Below are 26,537 nucleotides of genomic sequence, written 5' to 3'. Positions count from 1 at the left end.
TAGTGAAATCCTCATTCAAAACCCTATTTCTAATCTTAGTTATTTTAGTAAAGTGGTTTTGGTGTTTTAATCTAGAAATGCTGGTGTTTGTTAGGAGAGAACAGTACATACAGGTTAAGATACATAAAATACTATGAATTGGTATTGCAAATTATCTGACAACTAGCTGGCTGTAATTTAATGTTGACAGATACTGTATATCATAGCTGAGAACAATAAACACAATATAAATAAAATTAATAGTATTAAATCAGAATAAGAGGGTTTTGAAAGGAATCCTGGAGTAATAGTCTATATATTTCTGGCAAGTACCCTTATGAAAACACAGTTAACACAAGCGAACGATTTTAAAAAGAATTGTAACGTAAGAACCTGGTTAGATTTTAAATGCATTCTGGTAAGAATTATACTCAAACAATTGCAATATTTCCTAGCATAAACTGTACTGTTTTTCAAAGACAAAAAGAAAAAGAAATATGTTAAGAATCATTACTGTTGGTTGTAGTAATTACTCTTGGTCTGCTTATAATATAATGTACCAAACAAAAATGTAACTATGTGTCTCTTTAAAAATTACTGTTACTGTAGAAACAGCTTTACAAATAGTTTTGTAAAAACTATGGTCGATTTAAAAAACAAACAAAAAAAACCCCCAAAAAACCAACTTACAAACAAACAAGAAAACCTTTGGTTAATAAGGCATAAAAATATTAGCATCATTTAGATGGGGTGTAAATTTTTGGTAAGACTAGGTAAGTGGCTTTTGTTCCTGGACTATTAAATTATAAATCTTGGGCTGCATGTGGATGCCTACATCTGATGGCAAAGTCAGTGGAAATTGAAGACTGTCAATAACTGGTAGAATCAGATTGTATAGTTTTAATTTTTTAAAGTAATTTCATATGATAGGAAAAGCCAGAATTTTTGTAAGCCAGCTTGCCTAATCCTTGATGATTAACTGCATTCAGCATGATAACTCTTTCTCTGAGCCATTTTAATCACTGTTGTGAGGAAAACTGAATGCATCAGTTACTGTACAAATGTAACTGCTCTTAAAATCCTGTCCCTAGAGTCTGAGGCACTTGGAAGAGCAGAATACTCCTGTTGCATAAATTGATAATAGTTGTTGCTTTGTTGTTACACTCTGTAGTTTTTTTCTGGATAATTATTTTGAAGATTTTTTTGTTGTTGTTTTAACTCACTGTTTTTACATAAATGCATATACACTCTTCTCACACTGGCAAGGAAGGTCAATAGCTGACTTGTTGCTAATACATTTGTGCTTGTAAAAAAAATTTAATGTATTATTATGGTTGTCTTAAAAGCATAATAGTAAATATATTAATTTTCTTAATTTTTGGTGATGTTTAGTAAGCACTGATAACTATGATATTTTTTTAAAAATATGTTGATTGCAGAGAAGAGTTATTGTTGTCAACTACTGGCTAAATTTTCTGAATAGGTATTTCAAAGGATAAGAGATCTGGAACAATGTTATTGATATTTACTGTAAAAAGTTTTGTCTGAAATCATAAATCAGTATAGCTAATTTTCTCTCCACCAGTCTTTGTATTTGTCTTTGTTAAATGTGATTAGATGATGTGTCGTGCGTGTAATATTAGAGAATTAACATCATATAAATGTGGACTGTATTATAAAAGGTAGCAGGAGGTAATTCACTGATTTCACTAGGTATTTTAGGAGACTTCTGCCTTCTAAAGAGACATATTCTCAGTGGAACAAATCCTGGTTTTGTAGTAGTTTTAGTAGACTGACTTTAGCAAGTCTAAATCAATAGCAGGTTTTTGAAACCTGTGTTTATGCATTCAGCCAGACAGCATATGACATCTATGGTTAATCTCACCTGCTGCCATTGCCTGTTCTCACCTGCTGCTATTGCCTGCTGTTACTTACTTGACTTTCAAAGGAAGCTAAGGTTGGTGGAACACAATTAAGAGAAGCAAGTTTTGATTGATTGATATATATTTAGATAGATTCTTTCATTAAAACCTTACTTTATTTTGTGAAGTTTGATCTTTATTTTTGAAGAAGCAGCTGGAATTTTTGGCTACTAGGGGCTGGTTATGCTTTCATTTCTGTTAGCATGGTCATAGGATTAGTGAAATAAGGTACTTTTTTTTTATTAACAATTTTCCTTTCTTTTCCTTCCTTTTCTCCCTTCATGTGTTTTTTAATTATTTTTCTTCTGATTACAGCCCGTAGTTGCAGAGCAGTCGGTAGCAGTGGGTGGCAGTCATAAATCGGTAGATTTATTGTTGTAGATTTCTGTAGCCTGGCTGCCTGCTGGTACAATTACCAGCTTAAAATCAGCTGTGGAATTTGACAATTTTGAGGAGGTTTTTACAGAAATCAAGATTTTTAGGAGATATTCTTAGCATTTGTAAGTTGGTTCTCTCAAAGTCAAGAGGCTGTGGTCTTTGAAAGCATCTGGTAATCTTTTCATTTCAAATGGCTTTTAAATAATATTTGAGAGATTGTTTTGATAAAGTGACAAAGCAATTATGTTGATACACTAGGTGCTGCACTTGTGCAGTTGAAAGCATGAGGGCTTCAATTGTAAATTACTTTCTTGTCATTACATCAGCTTACTGCAGATATTAATAAACTGCGTGTGATAATACTGATAACATCTGTACTTTAGAATGCACCAAACAGCTTTTCGTGGCTGTATCATACCAAACTAAAAAGCTCTGTTTCTGCAAGGAGTAAGGTGGGAAGCAGTTTTTCATGATTCTTACTTGCCACACCCATAGCTCTGCTTCTTTTGTTTCTGGCAGCATACTTACTTCAATCTTTTCAACACTTTTCTTAACTGAGATTGGCTTTATCTTGAATTTTGTGGCAGAGTTCATTATCTTTTCAACTACTATCTTCTCTGTGTTCTTTTTCTTCTCAGGAATGTAAAACATGGCTGAGTCGAGGACCTCAAGGGCTGTCGTTTAACTATGACCTCTGCTTTCCATCTGCCTTTATTTCAGTTTGAGCTGCAACATTACAAATTGTATTTTAACTTGTGTCCCTATTACTTATGCAACCAGGTCTGGGTTTGTCTGTGTCAAAAGTTCTTAAAATACCTAGTTTAGGATGGTCTGATACGTGTGTATAATTGGAGTAAATAACACACAAATTGGTATTCTGACAGATCCTGCTAGAGGAAAAAGCAAGTACTAAAGTACTGCCATGGGGAGTTAATGGTAACATAGACTGGGGCAGAAAGCAAGATTCTTATGTATCCTTTCTAGGAAGAAGTAGTTGAGTACTGCACTACTTGGGTACCTGAGATAGTGTCTCACACCATTCTTTACAGAAGAAGAAAAGAAATTTTAGTCCTAGTTATGATGTCACTGATTTAGTTATAAGACTCAGAATATTATTTTGAAGTAGGTTGCAGATAACTAAATCTGAATTTTATTTTAATATGATTTTAATAATTAATGTAGCAATCAATAGAGTATACTTTCACAGAGATGATTGATTGAAGTATCCTTTAATTGCAGCCTTTAATTAGAATTGATGGCTCACCACCGTAGCTCTTGTCTATTATATTAATAATTACAAAATTGATTTACTTCCATTTTAATTTTGACCCACTGGGGAGCTACGTGGCTCAAATTCACATCCTTGCAAATGAAGGTGACTTGCTGACAGTGACGATATGGCATTGCCTCTTGTTTATATGTGTAAAAATACGTGCACGTACACTATACTTGTTAGTGTAATTCTGTTTAATCATGTCCTATTCAATTATTTATTTTAGGTGGAGTGAAGGAGCAGTGGCAGTTACTGCACTGTTTTGCTTCTATATTTGCCATTTAGTTGTTATGCTAAATATTTCTTAGTCAAAGACAATGACAGTGGAGCTTTATAGTGGTAGTTACAAATATGCCTGGTGGTTGATGCGAAAAGACTTAAGATATTAACATCATCAAATATGGTTTGGGGTTTTTTTCTTCAAGCTCTCTCTGCCTATATTTTTTTTCTTATTATGCCATTCATATTAAAGATTTAATGAGTCTTAGACAGCAGGTCTTTTTTTTTTACTTATAAAACACTTTGAGGTGTGTATGTATCTATGCATATTTATATAAAAATATCTTCCTTCCCCATGGACAAAGGAAAGCTTTACATTCATCCATTTTATTTTTGATTGCCCTACTTTTCCACATCCATTTGCTTTAATAAACCTCCAAGATCTAAAGAATATAGTGTTCTTTTTCTGACACTGAAAAAGAAAACAGAAAAACTATCTGAATCCTTTGTGGTGGATTTGCAGCAAACCGTAGTTCACTATTTTTTTCATGCCCTCCAAGTGACATGTTAGATGAGATACTGTATTGTTGATTAGCAAAGTTAGTGTTATCTTGCATACTGTAAGAAATACTGTAAGCATGAAAGTTAGTTCTGAATCCTTGCTGTCTTAGGCAAGTGATGTCTGTGGGTATACCAGAATATGATTAGAATACAGTTGAATTCTGTAGTAAAAATGTCTCTGTCTTGTGTATTAAAAAGATACAGAACAAATACATTTCCCAAAAGAAAAGCTGATCTCATTGGCGACCTTTTAAATTCTCAAGGTTTATCCTGCTGGATTCCCTGAGGGTTGCCTTTTTTTATCTTGGCTGTTCAGCCATACCACTGCTTAGAACATGTACCATAAGCATTTGAATAGCAATTGACTTAGGAGATGTTCTTCAGTAATGTGTGGAGAAATCTTGATTATTTCAACCTAGATTTGCATGTTCATGTATAGACCCAGTGAGCAGAGGAACATCTTTTGTGGGTACTTTCTGATTGCTTATCACTTTGGAGATCTGAGATGCACATTTCCTAGGAGCTTTTCATGACGTGCATTATAGGCAGATATACATTACATAGTTCAGCACGATTCAAGTTTGTGCTCAGGAACATTGACCTCTAATCTTGACTAGCACGTGAAATTTCTGCATGTTACAATTTCTTGCCAAGTCCTCGGTTTGATAGTAGTTTAGGTGATGTTTGACAATTTCCCAAATGAGCATCAGCATTGTAGTCATTTACATGCTACCACTATAACCACCTTGTAGTGACTGCATCAGAGAAGTGTCTTTAAGGGGTTTCCTTTAGAAGATCTGCTTTACAGTCAACTTGGAAAGAAATGCAATTCTAACAGGACACAATGATAAAAGAAGATTGAGTAGGGAAAAGAAAATTTATATCACTGTGCCAGAATTCTGGAGCAGACTGACTTGTATAAATCAGTCTGCAGGATATATGACACTTAAAGTTTGTCTTGTTAACTAATAAAAGCAGTTATTCAGAGTTTATATACATGTGCTTCTACATTCATGTTACGTCAGGAGAGGACAAAGTTGACACACAAAATTCAAGCTTAGATTTCCTTTCGGATACATGCCATAATAAAGTCTTTAATAATGTGAGCAATATCTGTCTGCAAGTAATATAACAAAATATTGTGTCTTGCTAAAATTTTACTGGAGAGGTATATCATCTTTAATTAACTTTATTCTGAATTACACATGCCACAGGTTGTGACATAACAAATAAGGAAATACAACTTTTAGAGGTATCCAGCACCTAATGCCATCTTCATACTTGTAAATCTCCTTTTAGCTGCCTATATTTTACTTAGCTGATAGCCAGAAAGCAGTTATCCTGGTGATTGCTCATCATCGTAAATAAATGTAGAACAAAAAAACTAGGTGGCTTTTCTGTCTTATTTCTCTCTGATTTTCACCACTTCTGAAGGGTAGAAAAAGGAGAGATTTGTGAGAAACAGACAGAAGAGTGGAAATGCCTCGTATCCCCTACTTCAAAAATTCTCACCTACCTGAGCTTGTGGCTCCACAGCGACCAAAATCATATAGTTTTAGATATTCCACTATCAATATACCATTTTTCTTAACCAACAGCTTACCCCACACTCTTTTCTAGTCTTTTCATATTTATTTGCATTTTGCATCTGTCTTGAAGGAAGTCTCCAGGGTGTCTGCAAGGAAAAGGTGAAACTGCATTTGAAAGGAGCCTCTGTCTGCTTTGGAAAACTTTAAACTTTTTACTCTTAGTTCCTTGAGAATTATTGCTGCAGAGTTTTGTGTCACTGGCTAGATCTGTGGGGAAAGGAAGCTAGAGCTACTTCTTTTTAGGAAGATCACAAAACCTGGGCCGTGATGTCTTTTGGGAGTCTTGTCTTGCTTTTGGAAACACTGCTTTCCAAGGGTAATTTTTTTTTATTAAGAGAAAAATTTCACTGGGGAAAGGAGGTGGAAGGAAAGAAAAAAAAATGTTTCTTGTCTTATAGCTTTTGGACATTTGTAAAGGATTAATATCTTGTTGATCCTTATACTGTCCATTGGAGAAGAAACTTTAGTATGGCTGTGCTCAGGACAAAATATTAAGGAGCTACTAGGAATTAAACAATACAGCTGGTACACACATAAGGAAACTTCCTCTTACTACCAAGAAAGAGAGCCATGGTAATGTGATCCTATTTCTATCATCCATCTGAAAATACTACTTTCATTGGTATCATTTGATCATCTTGACAATGCCCCGCGAGCTTGCTTGCCAAGCTTTCTAAGGTCTTGCCTAACACAGCAGAACTTTGGATTTTAGCCACAGGAGTTCAGCTTTGGCACTGTTTCAGAGTTTCTGGACTGTGTTATGATCAGCCCTTTGCTCCCTGGATACTGTTCTAGTCCTATAAAATAGAGTATCCTATTTAAAAAAGTACCTTGTAGCACAGGTATGCAGCTGTCCTGTCATATCAGTGAAAAAATACATTTGATATGTGGATATCTGTAGATGTCAACAGAGATGAGATCTGTAGATTTCATATGTTGATAAAATCTTCTGCTTTGTTTGTTTATAGCTTTATTGGAAGGCATTTCTGTAAAACCAGTAAGTAACACTACTTCATAATTCTGGTTTAATTCACCGATAGAAGAAGTTTCATTTAAATAAATTCTGCTAGCAGTGTTGAGTTGCACCTGAGCCAATGTAGAATAAAATTTATAATGCCAACCTCAAAGGACTGTTGACTGGTCATGGTTGATGATACATTCTAATTATGTATGTAAGGAGCAAACATTACAATAATAATCAAATACCGATACTTAATCTGCAATGCTAACCTGGTGCAAGCTCAGGTGGAATGCTATGTAAAATTAGTTTGGTTTGATTTTAAACTTAGAAGAAAGTTAATGAGTAAAAATATTTCTAATAAAAAATAGCTCTGATTCTGTTATAATTTAATCATTTCAAAAAGTTCAGGAAAGTGGCTTTTCAAATTTAATCTTATAACTTCTGTAGCTGTGATGATTGCTTATAAATGAACAGCTGCATCTTCATTGCCACAGGCCTAAATTAAAGTCCCAAAGTCCCATAGGTTTTGAATTCCATAGCACGTTAGCAAGAAACCTACAAATATAGAAAGGCTCATGTTCTAAGACTGAACACAATCCATGTAATATTCATGATTAGTAAGGCAAACAAAATACAGCCTTACACCAAATGCTGCAGTGAAAACCACTGTAGAAATTAAAAAATACAAAATAACAAGGCTTACCATAATCAACAGAATAATGTGATATATTTTATGCTTATTTTTCATTTAAAAACTTAAATTTTAGATGAAAATGTATTCCTGTACCTCATTTGTATTTCTCACAAAATTTAGTAATTTAAGTTAAAATATCTCCCATTGTTTAAGCTATTGCTTTTTTCTCCTTTTTTTTTTTGTTTAATTTGGTATTGACTTATAAACGCCACGTTACTTCTTTCCTTTGTACATGTATAAAAACTTTGATTATTCCTTGCTATTTTTTTTTTCATAATTTCAATCATTTAATCATATCTAGAACCCTACAGCCTGCAGTATGCTTTCTTAGGAGTGGCACAAAAAGCTGTGAAAAATGCAATGATTGAGGGGAACGATCATGGTCTCATAATTCTTCGTCTCAGAATATAACTGTGTAGAGTGATCTTGGTATCAGAATGTAAGTGTATGGCACTTAAATTCCTCCATGTATTTTGAGCAGGAAATACAAATTCAATACATGGTAATCAGAAAATCTTCAATTTTTTAATAAAAGTAAATATCCATTTTCTACACTTCACAGACTAGTTTAGTCGCTCAGTATTTGTTTACTGGTCAAAAAGTTCAACTTGGAAGCTAGCCTTAAGGGGGAGTTAGAAAAAGTCACAAAAGTCCCTTTAAAGACACTTGGTTTGTTTCGTAAAGATGTTTCTAAGGGCACTATTTGCTACTATAAGAAAGGTTTTTACATTTAATTGAAAAGCAAAGTTCAAAATGTAATAGTCCTAGTTTATCAAAAACATACAAAAAGCCTAAATACACAAATGCATAATAGTTGAATTTTGATTTTTTTAATTAATATATGCATATACTATTGCTTCTGAATAGGACACTGTTTAAGAGGATTTTGAGCAAGACACTTTATTTACTTGATCAGCCTCAGTGTTACCTCACCTGATGTTTCTGTGAAACAATTTTGACCCCTTTACTAACATGATCCACATTTGACAAAGAGGTGAACATCTCTCAGATAATTAAATTCTTACGTGCTTTTTTAAAGATAAGCATCTGTGGATTGGAGAATAATGCTATGAAGACCTCCACTAAAGGAAGGCATCAGCTTATGCCTGTATTTGCTGTCCCCAGAAAATCGACACTCTGGGAAAAGCTTCAGTCAGAGCCTGTCCTTTCTTACCTTAGACATAAAGATGCAAATCTGTAGGGAAATAGGCTTTATTAATTCCAGCTTCATGAAATTACTTGTATTTTTTTTATGTTATTTTTGTTGTGATTCTGATGTTGTTTTTTTTCTCAGGAGTGGGGTTAAAAAAAAAAAGAGCATTTTGTATCATGCAGGAGTAAACAATCCCTGGATTCAGATTGGCTGGCTGTGAGAAGATTAAGAAATCTAGTTAGGCTAGAAAGTTCTTTTTCAAAAGGGCAAAAATTATTTCCTTGACTTAAAGCACAATCCCATGAAAGAGTAGGGATGGTACTGCATCAGTTTTTTCCCATTTTAGGATGTATTAGTCTGTAATTAAGCAGTTATACACCTTTTAAAATTCTCCTTGTTTATTTAGTGCTAAAATAAATTTCAGAATAAAAAGAAATTTCACTCCTATTTCAGGCTGGTTTATTGGTTTTGCAAAGAGAAACTTAGATTTGGAGGAAAGGAGGTAGATTTTAAAACCTGACATAATTCTGATATACTTGGTTAATAACAGTGTTGGGAACAGTCCCCTTACAGCCTCTAAGCTGTGAAAACAGAGGATATGTTGTTATTACTGAAGCTTTGTGCAGTTAGTGACTTTTTCTGTCTAAGTACAAATTAAAGTTTCAGAAAAGAATATTACTGTGTATAGCTGTGAAACATGGTCTAAATCAATACAAGAAATCAGTGGACAGTTTTCACTTTGTTTATGCTGTTTCTGTCTGTGGTGAGAAACTATTTACTGCAATTTTTTATTTCTAGACTAGAATAAATGCTTCATGCTAGGCTTTTACCTTAAAGTGGTATACAACTCTTCATCTATAGTTGCCTCTAGTTGAATCTGTTTTACCTGAGAGCTATTTTTAATGTACTTTGCATGTACCTGCTTCCAGAACCGTGTGCTAGACATACTTCAAATACTTAGATCAAAAAAGCATAAAACATGGATATGCTTCTATACAATCAATTCTCTGATTAAAAAATTGTGATAGAAAAAGTTGAGCAGTATTTATTTTGGGGGGTAATTATTTTGACTATGTCTGGGTCACAATGATTAAAATGTATTATTGACTACTAGGTGTTCTGCCTGTGTAAATTATTTGAATGGTGCCAGTTCTTCTCCTGCCTTTTCCTCAACTTTTGCTGCTTGCAGTCTATTGTCCTGTTAGACCTAATTTATCCCAACCTATACTCAAAGTAGCTTATGTCCTTTGATGTTAAGTAGTGTTAATTAAGAGTTATTAAAAGTTTCAACTGCCAGTGCTTTGGATGTACAAATTTTAAAATTCATCTTCCCATTCAATTTATTTCAATACATTTTCCAAGTTGTGAAAATTGCACTTTGTTTAGCTAGTCTTTTCTCTGTTAACTGACACTTCAAATGTATTCTTGAAAATGCACCTTGTTAGCATTTAAATAACATTCCCATACTTAGCAAGCCATCATACTGCACCTTTTCCACAGATCAGCATTTTGTAGGTCCTCTCTCCAAAATCCAAAGATATATTTTATTTTGCCAAAAAGGGATGTGAGCAAATGGCTAGTGAATAGTGAACTATGAAATCTTAAAGTAATCCACAAGTAGTTAAGTTTTGAGGACAAGAAAAAGTCATTATCTTTACTAACAGCAGGTGATATTGGGGGAAAAAAAGAAGGGGCAGAGGGGGCTGTTAGGCTGTGCCCTCCTCAGGCATATAAATGCTTTAGAGCATTTTTACACTTATATTCAGCTTAAAAAACATTCCTGCCTTAGGTTAACTTGGCTTGCTAATGCATGTAAAAAATTCTACTTTATCTGGGTTGATGATGCCATCTGAATTTGTCACAATATTAAAAAAGCATATCAGAGGACAACCACCCACTCTTGTGTTATTATTTTTGGGGGTAGGAGATCATAAGGTCTGGGGAGTGTAAATGCTCTTCGATAATCCAACTCTTGCTGGCCAGTGTAATCTTGCTGTAGGAGTGCCTGTCCCTAAGGCTCTAAATCCTGTGATGGAAAGTGTAGTACCCAGTGGTACGGGAGGTTTTGGAACGGTGTTGGTATTTGTCTCTTCCCTCGGCAGAATTACTGGGCTCCAGCTCCTTTCCTGCAGGGAGTTCTGCAGTTGGAGAGGAAGAGAGGAGCAGTGGAATAGCTTCTGCACCCTCCCTCCTACCCATTCCCAACGCATGTACCTGCAATGCTGCCCTGCTGCTGATGTAGAGAAGCTATAGTGAGCATCCCTGGTTTAGTACTGGGGGAGGAAACAGACTTGAGATCGTTGAGAGCTGGACCATTCCTGGTACAGAATTCATACAGGTAGTTAGTATAGAATAGGTACTATTCTCAAAGTTTGCATTCTTCATTTATAATTCTGCTGCCATGCTCTAAAGATAACCTCTCAGGCAAACAGAGAAAGGAGACAATTTTGTGTGTATTCGTATCAGTAGAGAGTCTCATTTTTAGAGGTGAACTTGTCTTTTCTCCCTGCCTCTTCGGGAGAAGAACTGGTGAGGTTTGTAATTCTGTGAAGTTTGTCTTATGTTACTGCACAGCAGGGCCATGGAGGAGTATCTGAGCATCAGCAATTTACACAGATTCATTAGAAATTCCCGCCCATGGGGAGGCTCTCTGGAAGAGTAGCAGTGGAAAAACTTTGCTGCCTTGGAGTCATCTGAGATGCAGATTCCTCTTTCCCACTGATTTCTGAGGAGGCTTTCTAAGCGTGATGTTCAGCTTATGGTTTAATTTGGGGGAGATTTATTCTTTAGGCAATTATATAGTAGTTTTAGTTCAAGTGGGTTTGTTTATTTCATGTTGGTTTACACCGGTTGCTTGTGCATTTGGGTACCCATAACTTTAATTCACATTGTTGTAATATTCTCTTTGCAAAGTGAAGCTAAATGTTTACTCTGCCTTCCAGGGAAAGTTTTCTAATAACAATGTGAGTGTGTAATTAGATTTGATCAAGCTGTTTTAATGTGACATCTTTTATTATTTTTCATTATCAACTGCTTAATAACCTGACAGTCTCCATCAGAGACAGTACCTTGTATGGATTCCTGTTAGCAATTATCATTCTTCTTTTTAGCTTACCAAGATCAATCTGATATGATATGCTGGAAGATTAACAGGTGTCTGCTAGGTAAATAATAAGCACATTTAAGGATATAAAGGATTTTTATGTTAGAACATACGGTAAATCTTAAATCAGGACCTATCAGAAAAATATTTCAGTTTTTAAAAAGGAAGTTACAGGATTTCTATCTTTAAAAAAAAAAAGGGGGGGGAGGGGGAACGAACAAAAGAACAAAAACTCAGTTCTAAAATAGTCTTACGAGTTTTATATAATGCAAGAAAATGTATAACTTTTAAGCCTCTCTGGAAGAATCCAGTGGTTTATTTATTGGCTTAAATTTCTCTGTTTAGTACAGAACAGAAATGTGGAGAATGAAACCCAATAGTATATTCAGTAGGTTAGTAGTATATTCAGTCCAGGTTCTTATCTCACAGTCAGATTTATGTTGGAGACCTATTATGTTAGAGTCTATGAAGTTTCAATGACTTCAGTGGTAAAACCCATAGATTTAAGGATCTGATAACAGTGTTGTGGCTGTTAACATTTTGATTGTATTTGTTCCAGATACCATTCTGACACCATTCAGTTTCTAGACAGGAATGCTTGACCCACTATTCAAAAGCAGGGGAAGAAACCCTGTTCTTCAGTCCTGTTCTTGATCAGTGAAGTTGCATGAGGTAGCTGCCCAGATTTCCACAAATCCAATAATTTAATGTGATAGCATTTGTATAAACATTAAATAGTGGCATTATTCTTTTGAAGAGTTGAAAATACTTGCAAAATGACTGGCCCATAAAAAACGTTCCTGTCTGGACCAGCCATCATACTGGCAGCAAATCTTTTGTTCATCCATTTCTCTTTCTGATGGTGAAAGGGTACAGGAACTAAAGAAGCAGCTAAGGTTCCTAACCCTCTCTCTTTTTTTTTTTTTTTTTTTTTTTTTATCTTCTGTGGATTTTTTATAACAGAACATGCAAAAACTGAATTTCAGCAAGATCTTTAGCTTGTCAGCACTGAACTTGCCAAGGCCATTATATCTACCTTGATTATTTTAAAGGTAATTTTGTACAAGAGTGGAAATAGTTCAGCAAATATCTATGAAGCAGGAATTTTTGAGTGCTTAGGAGGAAAGAATATGTAGCTGTGTGATGGCTATAAAAATAGAGAAAGAGCAGCTGTCATCCAGTGCAAAAAGTTGTGAAAAAGTTCTATTTAGAAACAGTTCTACCTACATAACATTTTCTACTCCTTTTTGTTGTGGACTTTTATGTGACAAAATATTTGTGAATTTATATAAATTTGCTGGTGGGTGGAGATGATTCTGGCATTTGCTTTTGGAGGGAAAGATCTCATTTCGTTTTGATACTTCAGTTTACCTCTTACTGCATCAAAATCATTTTACATACTGCCTTATTCCTAAACCCAGGCAGTGCTTTTAATGTTACATAGCATTAATAGTAATTATTATAGCTTTAGCATTAAGCATTAATTCAACATTTATGTTGTAGCTGTCTCTGGAAAGCAATGTTGTGTTATGGTTGTATATAGTGAGCCTTTGAGGAGCCTAGTGTCTAATCTAAGTTAATACTTAAAGCTCCCTGTATAGTTAAGGGTGAGAGCTTTGTATCTTTGTGGGATGATTCCATCCAAAGGTAGGTGGGGTGCACTGTTCGTGGACATCCCTGTCTTAATCAGCTACCGTGGACTTGATGCATAGATTTTAGAAAGCTAAATTTAGAGGGAGATAAATGCCATTCTTAGAAAAAACAACAGGACATGCTATGAAAGGGTTACAATCTGGAAGTCGGGAAGGAGCTAGGAAGACAAACAAAAATAACTGGCAAAATAACAAATAAATAACAACAAATAACAACAAAAATTCTACCTACCTGCTTTCCGTATAAACTCTGGACTAGAAGTCCGTGGCTGGAGAGCAATACATTTAAACATACAGCAGCTAGAATTTAATGTGAGCAGAACATGGATTTGGACTAGCATTTAGAGAGGAAAACAGAAGGAGCAAGATACGAAAAGATGTGTGTCTGCGTTTGTGCATGAGTGTTTATATGTGCCCATTCTGTATGTGTGTAATGACAGCATCAAAATGGGAGCTCATCCTGGTTTTGACATAACAGCATTCTCTCTAGTCTGAAAACATAAGGTTGTATGTGTCCTTGTCTCTTTGCTTGTATTTCTGGACTGGGATGTGGAGCTATTCTTATGATAAAGTTGCTATAGTGTGCGTCTCTACATTTTATCCCTACCTGAAATTACTTTTGTCTCTAGTGTTCATCTTGAACACTATAGATAAATGTAATTTTTTGCAGGATCATGACTTAGATTAAAAAGTCTTCAATAGGATAAGCATACTCTTGAAAAATCATGTTTCCATGATCACTGTCAATGTTTACTTGCAATATATAAAAAAATACCTGTGCAATTACAAATATTTTAATAGAATCTCTAATCTAAACCTTGAGTATAGCTCATTTACCTGAAATTTGGTATTTGCTTCCTCCAAACAGATACACAGTAATGAACGTGTTAAGTGATTTGGTTTCTTGAGCAACTGGCCTTATCTAGGAGGATTTTCCAAAGCTTTTCACAGGCTTTTAAACTATGGAACTTGAGAAATATTTTTGAGGAGAAAAGCTCCCTTGGTGATTTGAACTGTTATCACTCTAAATTATAAGATGTATCAGTTCCTACAATTTCTCAGAGTATATTTTACTGTTTAAATGGGTGGGTTTTTTCCTTTGGTAATTGCATGTGTAGGAGGCACTATTAACAAAGGTTCGTATTACTATAGCATAGCATAAAAGCTGTAATTGCCAACTGAGCATTACTTTGCATGAAAAATATTCTTAAGTGCTTTTGTTGATATGAAAATTCATTCCAGATACCTTAAAAAATACATGTAATTTTTTTCTTTCTGTTCTGTGGTCCTCTTCTGAAAATAAGGTCAGCTCTTTTTTTTTCTCCAGCAGATTTGATTTGGTCTTGTGGTATTCTGTGTGCTTGGTTTTTAATGACTTTGAAAGCTTTTGCTTCTCAGAGACCTTCAAATTTTCATCAAAACTAAGTATTGCATTTTTATTAACATTTTTATTTATTTAGATGCTTACTGTTCACTGATAGGGGAAAAATAGTAACTCTGTGCAACATTCCAGGCACCTTGGTAATCTTAAAAATATATGAATGAGCAAATTATTATATTACATTATTAGAAAAGATTTGTAAGCACCATAGTGGCAAGCCTTTTGAAAAACTGTTTATATGAGTTAGAAGCATATTGATGGCCATCAACTATGTTACCACTGTTAAGAAGAAAAAAAAGAAGAGAAAAATTGAAGCAGATTTCTCTGTTAGCAGAGAATGTCATGTAATTTGGGGACCCTACTCATCTGGGTTTTTTTTTAAATAGATGGAACATTTAAATAGCAATGAATAGATTTAAGTATTTTGTATTTTGTTTAAATTCTATATTTTGTGTTCCCTTTTTTCTTTTTCATTATTTATTCTTAAGCACAGACACCTATAGGAAATGTGTTCACTTTCCAACTTAAACTGAAGATGAGAAGATGACAGTTAGTTTGGCCTACTTACTGAACAATTTGGGAAGTAGAAGGGGAAATTAATAGGGGGTTGTTTCTCCAAATACTATTTTGGGGAAGTTCCTCTCTGACATACAATTTAATAGCAGCAAAATGTAAAAATTCTTCTTGGTACCTTTCTAACTGCTTTTACAGCTATATGTAAATGTTATGATGGAATCAGGTGGGTTTTGATTTTGCGTGTTTAAACAGTAGTTCATTTGTTATAGATGATTTTACAAATAATATATTAAGACAACCATTTCCCCAAACAAACTGAATAAAAACATAGTGCTTCTGTCTGTGGCTTGAGGTCTTTCTTAGTTCTAGAGCTTTTATTTTCTAGAAACATGCTTTCCCAAAGCATAATTAAGCTGTGCTCACTTTCATTGCAGCCCTTTGTCATTGATTTGCACACACACTTTCTCTCTGTTTCTCATCTAAGTAATATTCCTTCATAAAACCATAGCGAGACAAAATCTCTGGCCTTTGTCTTTGGTTTTGGGGAAATTTACCAGCTTTTGCAGTGGACTCTACAGGTTTTTTACAAATAACTCTTCAAGAAAAGTAGTTATAATCCTTTTTTCCTGTCTTACACATAACAGTGTAATAATAATAGTCAGTAATTCCTTTTTATATGATTTAATTTTAAGGAAATCATCATCAAATCCTTAGCTGATATCTAACAAAACAGTTTATATTCAAGGGATGGTTTGCTTTGTAAGATGACTCATCATCCCTTCTAAGCCTTTAATAATTATGAGGTTTGGGTTTTTTTCCTTTTATTTAAGTCTATTTAATTTCCTAGTTTCTCTCTCACATGAGAATAATCCGTTTCTTTAGACTCGTAACTGTGTTAAACCTGGATTCATGTAATTCATTCTTGTGACCAGAGCACAACGGTCTGTAAACTTGAAGTTTTCATATAACTCTGAGAACTCATACAGTTCATACATTTTACAGAATTTTTAAACTTGATTCATTTCAATATCCAAATACTAGTGAAGGGGTCACTTATTCAATTAAAGTGAAACAAATTGGTGTATATGTGTGTATGTATATGCACATACATGGGCATGGCTATCCATATGCCACACCTAAAAGATGTGTTATCAGTATGAGTTCAGCAGTCAGTTTCTTCTGCTGAGGCTAGTAAGGCTTCCTGCGAACATCCGATAAGAAAATATTAGAGGTCTGATGTTAGAGGACCCCAAGTTCTAACGTGTATTTTTGCAGATTTCAGCAAGTCACGTGCATAGGTGCACATGCTTGGTAATCATCACATCTGTTAACGTATTTCAAGAAACAGACCACTTATTCTAACTTTCTGCTTTTATTAGATGCTTGACTCATGTGAAGTGTAATGTAGCTGCAGAAAAAATTCATAGTTAGAATTTCAGGTGGACTAATTGCAGATGAAACTTTAAAGGGAACAGTTTATTTCTCTCTGAAAGAAGAACGGAACTTTAGTGAAGCTAAATGCATTCGATCAGTAATCTTGAAATTTAAAATCTATGTTAAGGATGCTCTGGTTTTATAACAGAGATATCAAAAAGGTTCTTACAGGGTAATATTTATTTCCTTTCAATTTCATAGATCCCTTCAACATTTTCTTCTTTTATTCAGCTATTTTAATTACTATTAAAATTGCTATTTTAATTTTTAGTCAGGGAAAGTTAAGTTTTACTCCCTATTTGTATAAGTGTTCTGTGCAAACAGTTCCAAAATTATTTCACCTGGATGAAGCCAAATGCAGAACATCAATGCTGTAGAATTGCTACCAGCCCTTGTTTCCCCTTTCAGTTTGGGAAGTCTGTTAGATCATCAAGCTTTGCTTTCAGAAAGCACCGTCTTTCTGTCTGTGATGAATATGGAAACAGGCTCTACATTAAGACCAATTAATTCTCTCTCATGAAACAAAGGTAGAAGGACAGGAGGGAGATAAGGACCAAAGGAGAAGACTGTCTTGTTGAGATTTCTATGACACTTTGCACATATATGGGATGTTCTTATGTGTTGCATTTAAGGTTGTGTACATTTTGTCATTTCGTATCTGTTTAAGGCGATGCGAAACACTGCCAATGCATTTGAATAAAACACGTTTTTATTGTCTGACTTTCATTTGCTGAGGTTTTATGCAAGTGTAGAGAGGAAATGTTATATGCAAGGAAGAGTTTATCTGATCTTCATCTTAAGCACGTTATTGACAATTTTTACATTGCTTGGGAATGGTGTCAAAGTGCAGTCCTATTTTGCCAAGAGCTTTTGCAAGATCAGTTTTAGGCTGAAGCATTTGGTGGTGGTGTTATATAGAATCCCACTCTACAGGCTGTTTGATCATGGGTCACAAAAATAAATGTATGGGACCTTACAGTTAGTAGACTGCTGTACTGCGAGTTGTCAAATAAAAAGCTTAATGCAAATCAGCTGATGAGAGGTTGTAGTGCAGCCTTTCATTTAGTTAAGGCTTTAGCTTTGGCTCCTCTGTCAGGTTTTCCCTTTCAGTGTCAAATAAATTGGCACGGTACGCTGGAAAAATATAAGGAGATTTAATTAGTGGATGCATTGGGATTACCATGGGCTGGTAATGCATTGTGCTTTTTAGGTTTTCAAATGCTCTTTAAGATTGATGTAAAAGCCCAATGAAAAGTATATAGAGTCATACACATGCCAGACAGTCCTTTCTGAAAGGTACAGTGCATTCCCCAAAACATTTCAACTAAGGTTCATAAAATACAGAAGCACATTTAACATTTAGTGAGTGTTTCAGTGAATACAGTAGAACTCTTATACATTGAATCAGTCTTTAAGCAAACACTTAAAAGTTTTATGGTAACCATATATAGATGTATGCCTGTTAAGTACAGAAGTAAAAACTTTGAAAGCATCAGTGTCCTTTACCCTGTTGCATCTTCTAGCATTTATTATAAAAGTTGTTTTAAAAGCTGTATCAGTTGTGTAATAAGTAAATAACAACCTTCTCAGAGAAAAAGCTTGTGGTCTGTTGTTTTGAAGTTCTTAATAAAATTAGTGTGATGTCATTGCCAAGGATATTTGCCAGAAGTTTTAGGTAGTTAAAGAAGGTGGAAGGAAAAATGAATGATTAAAATGAAGTTATTGTAAGCTGTTCAGCTTTTAGACCTAACTTACTTATTAGATTTCCAAACAGGTTTTTATTTACTTACTTTTAAATTGCTTGATGGCTGCTAATGGGTTCATCTTTCCTTCCCTCATGGAACTGCAGAGAAAAAGAATATTTTATATAATGCCATAGCTGCTTTCATATTAAAAAATTGGGCGTAAAAAATTTCCCCCTAAAAGCTAAACAAAACAAAAAACTGATTAAGATTTCCTTTTTCTCCATTAGTTTTAAAAATCTGTTTTTAGTGAACAGTACAGGCAGTTTTTCCTGTGCAATCACATTCTGCTTCTTTTGTTTGATAAGAAAAAGTTAAAACATACACGTGCAAATTGAAGAAGCCACATTTTACTTGCTGAAAAGTAGAGCACATACAAATCCTGAATAATTTACTGGGTTCCTCAGAGAAACTAAACATGAAATGATTGTAGCAACATCAGCACCAGCAAGTATTTAGGTAGTGGTTTTCCTATTTTGCAACCATATGCAAATTTCTGCCATGGACTTTAGTATTATTGAACATACATAAAAATATTTTTTCTAGTTTTTTAATCTACAGGGATGATGACCACCTACTCTGCATTTGGTCATTTTCTGAGGCAGAATTATTCTTCTCTTGTATATGTTTTATCTCTTCTTATGTAGAAGAATGTACAGTACATGACCCTAACTCCTATTTGAATTGTAAATAATTTAAAAAAAGAATAATTTTATATTCGCTATGTTTTCACAAAAAAAAAAAAGAAAAGGCACTGATTATTTGGTAACTTGTCTTTCTCTAAGCTATTTCAAAAATGATATCTATATTTTAAATACATATTTTGAAAATCGTATGACAATAAGTATGCATATAGATGGCTAAGCTTTTGTTCGCAGAAGTGTGAAGAAGGGAGTGGATGCAACTGTTAAACAACTGAAAATGAAAAATAATCTGACAGTTTACTTTAGACACTAATGGAGCCTAAAAGCTTTTAAAATGACAGAAATTTCACCAACTTTAGTGATTCATAGGCTTATTTTTGTTATACAGGTTGGTCATATAGCTGGCAGTTTTCCTTTTGTGTGACTCTTGTAAATTATTGTACTCTTATCTGAGTGAAAAGCTATTAGAGTTGTGTGAAGGAATGTGACAACATCACTTCAGAAGATAAAGCAATTCTCAACTGTACATGTATACAATTTCTCTACATTTTTTTAACTTTTTTTTGTTGACTTAACCCTTGAAGAAAATGTGCACCTATCGTGATGCACTTTAAAACTGTATCTTACTCTACGTGAAATGTGCTTTTGCACAATTGTATTTCTTCATGGAACAGTGATTGTCATTTACTGCATCCTGGTTTATACATACTAAAATGCAGTGTGGTTGGTCCAGAGTATGACATAAAGCATATTTTTATTATATTGCACCTCCTAAAATAACACAGATTGAAGAATACCCTTTAGTCACTTACTGTCAAGTCTAATGAAATTCCTATTTAGCATCGACTGTTTTCCTTTCAAATGTTTTGACAGTAGTCATCCCCATTAAGTGCTTTCTATATGAGGCTCCAGTAGCTTGGCCGTAACCTGATCTGTGTTTTGTTTCAGTGTGTTGTCTGCTGACCTAGAGAACACTTGCATTAGCTGCATTGATCAATCCACATCACATCCCATCATTTAGGAGACAATTAATACTGCGGCGTAAAGACTCCCCAGAGCATTTTCTTAGAGCTGGATTGCTTTACACAGAAACCACAGGAGTTTGCAAAAGGGGGAGGAAGCCAAGTGGTGGGGGAAGCATTAAGAAAGCCTTGTCTAGGAAACAAGTTTCATTTTCTGTGGTGACTTCCACTTATGTCATTCGAACTCCCTTTTCTGATAGTGTGTTTTGGAAAAAAAAAAAGTTAGCTGTATTTTAAAGTTGATTTATTGAGAAGACACTATAACAGGTCACATAAATGTTCCAAAAATCTTGCTCTTGAGAAATATGCATTTGATTGTCGTACTTGTGTAACTTGCTGTTAAGAGTGTAATCATTTTAACTTTATATTTTTTTCTCAAGGATTATTAGCCTGACATGTTGAAATATTGACATGTTTTAATCCTAATTTTAATTATTTTTAAATAACATATTTTAATAGAGAAGAAAATGTTTGTTTCTCATTCTGTCAGTTTTGCTGTAGAGCTTCTTCCATGAAGTTGAACTTCATTCAGTATTGCCTGATACAGTTTCTTAAGAAAAAAGTCTTTGAAAAATTTTAAGTGTACATGAATACGTTAAGTTAATGAGCAGGCAGGGCTCTATGTGTGCTGTTTCATCTTAAGGTAATGAAATGTTTAATCTTTAGAGATCATCCATAGAAGCAGATGAGAAGCATTTACTAATAAAAAACAATTTTTTCTTGCAGATGACTAAGGTTACTGTACTATTCTCTGTTAAAGTCTATGTTGCAGTGTTGTAAGGAGCATATCTTAAGATGAGTTGATAACAGTTGATATTACTGAAGACATAAATTTGATAGGAAGAGAATTTTAGGGAGGAGGTTACTTACCTCCCTGGTGCATTTCTCTAATCTATGGGTTATTGACTGTGATTCTGTGCAGATTGTACAATGGTAAATGAGGCCAACTAACATGTTGTGAACTTCAGAAATCATTGCAAACTTGTTAGTATTTACCACATCATTACATAGTAATTTTCATCTATTTAGGTAGAATGAATGAATTTTTCATCAGAAAAGATTCACGTGTGATCATGTCAATATTTACTAGGAATATGTCAATGACAAAAATTATATTTATTTTTGTGGTAATTCCATGGCTCAAATTTGTGATTTTGCTCCCCCCCCCCCCCCCGTAATCTTGAAGCAAAATGCGCACTGACATTGAATAGAGATATGTATCTGGCATATCTTTGCAGGGCAGTATTATTATGTTTTCAGGAATACACTAATATCATGACAGTTCATCTTATAATTTTCTTCTGTTAGTAGAACTGTTCTACTAGTATTTGAAGGTAAAAGCATGGTGATGAAAAATCATTAAAATTTAAGTATGTTGGAAACGTACAGAATGTTTGTAGAAGTATGTACTATATGAAATTTCAAAGCAATTTTACTTGGACAACTAGGTTGTCTTGTGTTGGTATTTCTGCAGAAAAAAAGTGGGAACTATACTACTCCCTTTTCATTTTTTTTCCAACTCCTGTTAGATCCTGTTTTTCAAGTCAAAACTGATTTTATGGAACCAGTTTTAGTGGTTTGATACATGAAATATAGAATGTGGATTGTTTCAGTGCAGTGTCATAGTTGTATCCTTAGGATCCACACTGGTTTTTTATATTCTTTGTCTAGTGAGGATGCATCAAGCTGTAACCCAATATGTAATAAAAGCTTTTGTCCTATGCAGTAAAGCCATACAAAATCATCTAAAACCACCCTAGTCACAAAAAATAAATGAAGTATTTTTCTACAATTCTGCATCCATCTTTGGCCATCCTGTAGATGTTTTTAATTAAGAAATCAAAGAAATAAAGACTAGTGTGTTTTTTGTAACACAGCACAATTTCAGTTTGGAAAAGGGTTATGTGGCAATGTAGGTTTTGTCTAAGCCTTTCTAGAGAATTATAACTGAAGCTATGGTAGATATTTAATATTTGTTGGTAATCTGCATAGAATTTCAAATTCTATGAGGTAGTATACAAAAGATGAGATAAACATGACATGTCAGACTGTCTTTTTCCAGGCTACAGGGATAGGCAAGCCATTATAAGAGTCAACGAAATTAAAGGTGAGAGTAAGTAATGGTGATATAAGGGAGAGGGAGTGACAGCCAATACAAGAAAAACAATGTGCTTCAGACTGGCAAAGAGTTAAGCAAAATGATACAGAGCAGAATAGAATGGTTAGAACTGAAAACCAGGCAAAACTGAAATGACAAGAAACAGAGGTTTATACTTCGGTACAGAGTTTGGGAGTGAGGAATATGTTCAAAGCCTGTTTTTCTTAAGCATCTGTCCTGTCTTTACAAATGAGTACAGTGGGAAAGTGTCCCCTTCTCTGCTTCATTGCCACCAAAGGCCTAGTATTCTTACACATAGAATAAATATGTATTTCACCTATCGGACCTATTCGACAAGTGTGTAGTATTTTCCCACGACCTTAGAACATGGATGCTTGGAAGGTACTCACATGGAGTCTAGATATCCTGCGTGAACGGTATTCAGCATAACTCTAAACAGAAGTTCTTGAAATGTAATTTGTGGGGTAATGACTACTTATTTGGTACAAGCTTTCATAATTTCCAACTGTTAAATCACGTTAAAGACAGCTTAAACACCATGTATTCAGTAAATAACTGCAGCTATTGCAGAGATGTTGTAAGGTAGGAAGGTTATAGAAGACAAAGTAGATACTCAAATATATGAGATCAGCTGGCCTTGAAAGGTCTTGCTGTAACAACTTGCAGCTGTTTTAAGAAATGTTCTAGTAATGAATGTATTAAATGAATGTATTTGCAGTTCAGGTGTTCATTACAAAAGCTTATTCCAAGTGCCTCTATAATGCTGGCCTGGCTATTATGCCTAACCTTGTGTTACCTGAAAGTTGTACAATATTTTAGAATAATCTAGAACTAGGCAAAAATCATTTAAAAGACATGTATTCTGCACACATCATATTTGCTAATATTTCCAACAAACCCTAATGGTTTTGTTCTTTTTATTGTTCTTCTAACTTCTATTATCCAGATTGGCTTGGAAAGTTATGTGCCTACACAAAGCGTTGTTTAAAACATCTTCAGATGATCAGTATGTTATCTTTTGGAAGTCTCTCCTTTCGTTTGTATGTTTATGGAGGTATTGCTAGTTGGTTTTGCAAGGTGTCTTTTGAGTGCCATCTTTATGTCATAATTAAAGCAGTTTGTGGGATCCTGAAGAATCCACCTTACTCAGACCAACTTTTGGTATTTGCAGGTACTACAGAGCGGGTGTGTCTGATCCAGGGAACAGTTGAAGCACTAAATGCAGTTCATGGCTTCATTGCAGAGAAGATTCGAGAAATGCCTCAAAATGTGGCCAAGACAGAGCCCGTCAGCATTCTACAGCCTCAGACCACTGTTAATCCAGACCGCATCAAACAAGTGAGTTTTTGGTTGGGAATAGAGAGTCACAGCAGCTCATTAGAAGTCTTAAAACTTTAAGGCTGCAAGGGGTCAACATAACATGTTCTTTAAGAAAATGTTATCTTACCCTTTAGTAATTTGCTGGTCCTCTTTTTCCTTGTACTTACGTGTCCCATGTTTCTCAGCAGTTCTTTCAGACAGTGTTTTATAAGTTTCAATGCCATGCTCTAATATGTTTCTTTCATAAACTTTACTGTATAAGGTGATAATACACTTTTAGGTTTTAGTTAAAGATCACTGAATTTTAATCTTAAACGATGAACCTCTTTGTAAATCTTCAGCGTTACTAAAAATCACAGATTAACTGAATGTTTCCTACTTTTATGTATATAAAATAAAACCAAAAATGTTAATTGTTTTTTTAGACCCTATATTGGATACTTTAAAATCTTACCTGTAAGAACTTGAAAATATAAAGACAATTTACTTGGGATGTTTTCTACAATTTAATTTTATGTTGTTTTTGGCATCTTTTTGCCTGTTTTACACTGACTTCTTTCAAAATCTATGGGCAATGCAAAATATATTTGCAAGGTATTATTGGTCTACTATTCTTCAGTTCATTACATTTTCCAGAACAATTTTGATTTTTAAAAAAATTGTCCTGTAAGGAGAATGTGAAATATGTGTCATACAGGATTGAAAATTATTTTCCATTGTATTGAATAAGAAAAAGATGAAGAAAGAAATGAGTGAACACTAGTAAAATTTTGTCTTGTCTCTCTATCCTATATAGGATAGATTTTAGTTTCTCACCTGTCCTATATGGGAAAAGATTGTTTCGTCCTACTACACTAGCAAGATTCAGTGTCCTATAATTTGGTAACTGTATGCAATTACTTTACTTTGTATGTAGTGACATACACAGAATGCTTATCTGAAGATGAGTTTGAACAGGATGAGTTTGGAATGATCAGACTGCTTTAGATGGATGAAACTGTGCATAAACCATTGTATATGATTTCTAAGATTTACTACTATATTATTTTTTTCTGTATATGCACTACTTTTACATAAAAAATACTCTAGATAATTTATAAGAAAATACTAAAAAGAGCAGCCCCAATTTTATAGGATTAGTTTCTCAATTATTAGACACGAAAATGTTTATGCCTGGGATAGAGAGAAAAAGCTGAAGAGATCTGTATTTTGAATGGCTTTACTGCTTGTAAAATGTTAGATTTTATGCCAGTACTCCTTAACCCAATGGGAAATGAGTGTTCTCTGTTACAATGAGAAGTAGTTTTCCCCTTTGCAATGAAATGAAGCTAATTTTTAGGTAAGTCAGTAAGATCTTGAGAAATTAGATTACAGAGCTGTTTAGTGACATGCCTAAATACTTCCTGTCTTGTATCTGAAGTTGATATAGCTTGTCCACAATATTTCTCCAGAAAACTTTCGTAAAGTTGTTGAGGGGCTTTTTTTTTTTTTTTTTTTCAATTTGGTTTGGTGGTTGGTTTTTTTTGTTGTTTTGTTTTGGTTTTTAGTTTGGTTGGTTGGTTTGGTTTGGGGTTTGTCTTGTTTTGTTTTATAAACACAATTCCATGTTTGGAATGTTAAATTCTGGAGGGATGGATTAGTGAACAGAGCTGCTGCTAGTGAAGTTAAGACACAGACTAAATATAATGTATAAGTGACAAGACTTATTTAGTGACTGGCTTTACATATTAAAATTTTAATATATTACCTGTATACATACAGGTGCTTAATAATATGACTGCAAGTATTTGGAAATATATATGTGCATATGTTGAGCAGTTTTAACCACAATGAATTGTTTAACTTCTCTTTTAATGAAGCAACATCTATTCATAATAAATTCATACACTATAAATATTGAGTCAATAAACCTAAAATCCATTATTTTTACCAAGAAGTGAAATTGTTAGCTTAGTTCTTAGAGTTTGCAGTGGAGTAATCTATCCTCCAATGTCAGACTATGCTGTATCTTAATGAAAGATATAATACCTCTTTTTAAGAAATTAAAATGAATATTTTATAATGGGTAATTGTGATTTAGAACTCCAGTGTTGCTATTTTTTTTAAATAGCAGACAGGTCACAATTTTATTAAAATGATCAGGATAATGTATAACACAAGTCACTTTGAACTTGGCAAAAAATAAGCCTTATGAATTACAATTTCTTCTTTTACACAAACTTTTACATGGTTCGTCCTGTCTTAGTGTATTACTCAAGAACTTTGGCACCCAAAGTATTATGTTGCAGATTGAAGAATGTAGACTTAGCATTGGAGATAGAGAGTTGATCTGAAGTAATAACTTTTACCTTCATTAGGAACTTTGAAGATATTTCTGTTGGTTTTCTAGCTGTTTCTACCAAAAAGCAAAGGTAGTTTTCTCCCCATGAATGAAGATACCTGTAGTTGAAGCCTTGCAGTGCCACCCATGTCTATATGAGCATGCAGTTCTCATTTCTGTATTGTCATTTCTTTGCTCTGGGCTGCTTTACCTACACTGGCCTCAGAGAAGCAACCTAAGAAAGGAATTATCTCCTGGCTACAGTTTCAATGAAGACAGACAGGAGGTAAACCCTTTGCTGACTGCTTGAGTTTCAGCACTTTGTGCCTTCAGGAAAGGCATGGGTATGCACAGAGGCCGAGTCTGGCCTGGCGTTTCTCCTTACTGGTGGAAGTCACTATCCAAACAGTGTGATCTCTCCAACCTGAGCTTTTTCCACTTCAGAAGATTTGCAAACAAGTCTATATGGTTCCTTTTGAGCCTTCTCCACTGCATTTTTCCACATTTCCTAATCCTGTGGACTTAGTAGTAGATACCAGGTAGTTCTCTCCTCCA

General features: G+C 34.3%; 1 protein-coding gene across 2 annotated transcripts in view; it reads left to right on the top strand.

Annotated features, from left to right (window-relative positions):
* NOVA1 (neuro-oncological ventral antigen 1) overlaps positions 1-26,537 on the top strand; it is a 156,379-nt gene that overhangs the window by 93,218 nt on the left and 36,624 nt on the right. For both annotated transcript variants that reach the window (XM_010574236.1, XM_010574235.1), the window contains exon 3: positions 23,514-23,680. In XM_010574236.1, coding sequence (XP_010572538.1) covers positions 23,514-23,680 — 167 coding nt within the window. The remainder of the gene's footprint in view (positions 1-23,513; positions 23,681-26,537) is intronic.

This window comes from Haliaeetus leucocephalus, unplaced genomic scaffold, assembly GCF_000737465.1.
Source record: "Haliaeetus leucocephalus isolate CR32 unplaced genomic scaffold, Haliaeetus_leucocephalus-4.0 Scaffold417, whole genome shotgun sequence".
NCBI classification, from domain to species: domain Eukaryota; kingdom Metazoa; phylum Chordata; class Aves; order Accipitriformes; family Accipitridae; genus Haliaeetus; species Haliaeetus leucocephalus.
Note: the sequence above shows the minus strand (reverse complement) of the source record. Positions and strands in the feature narration are given on the sequence as shown.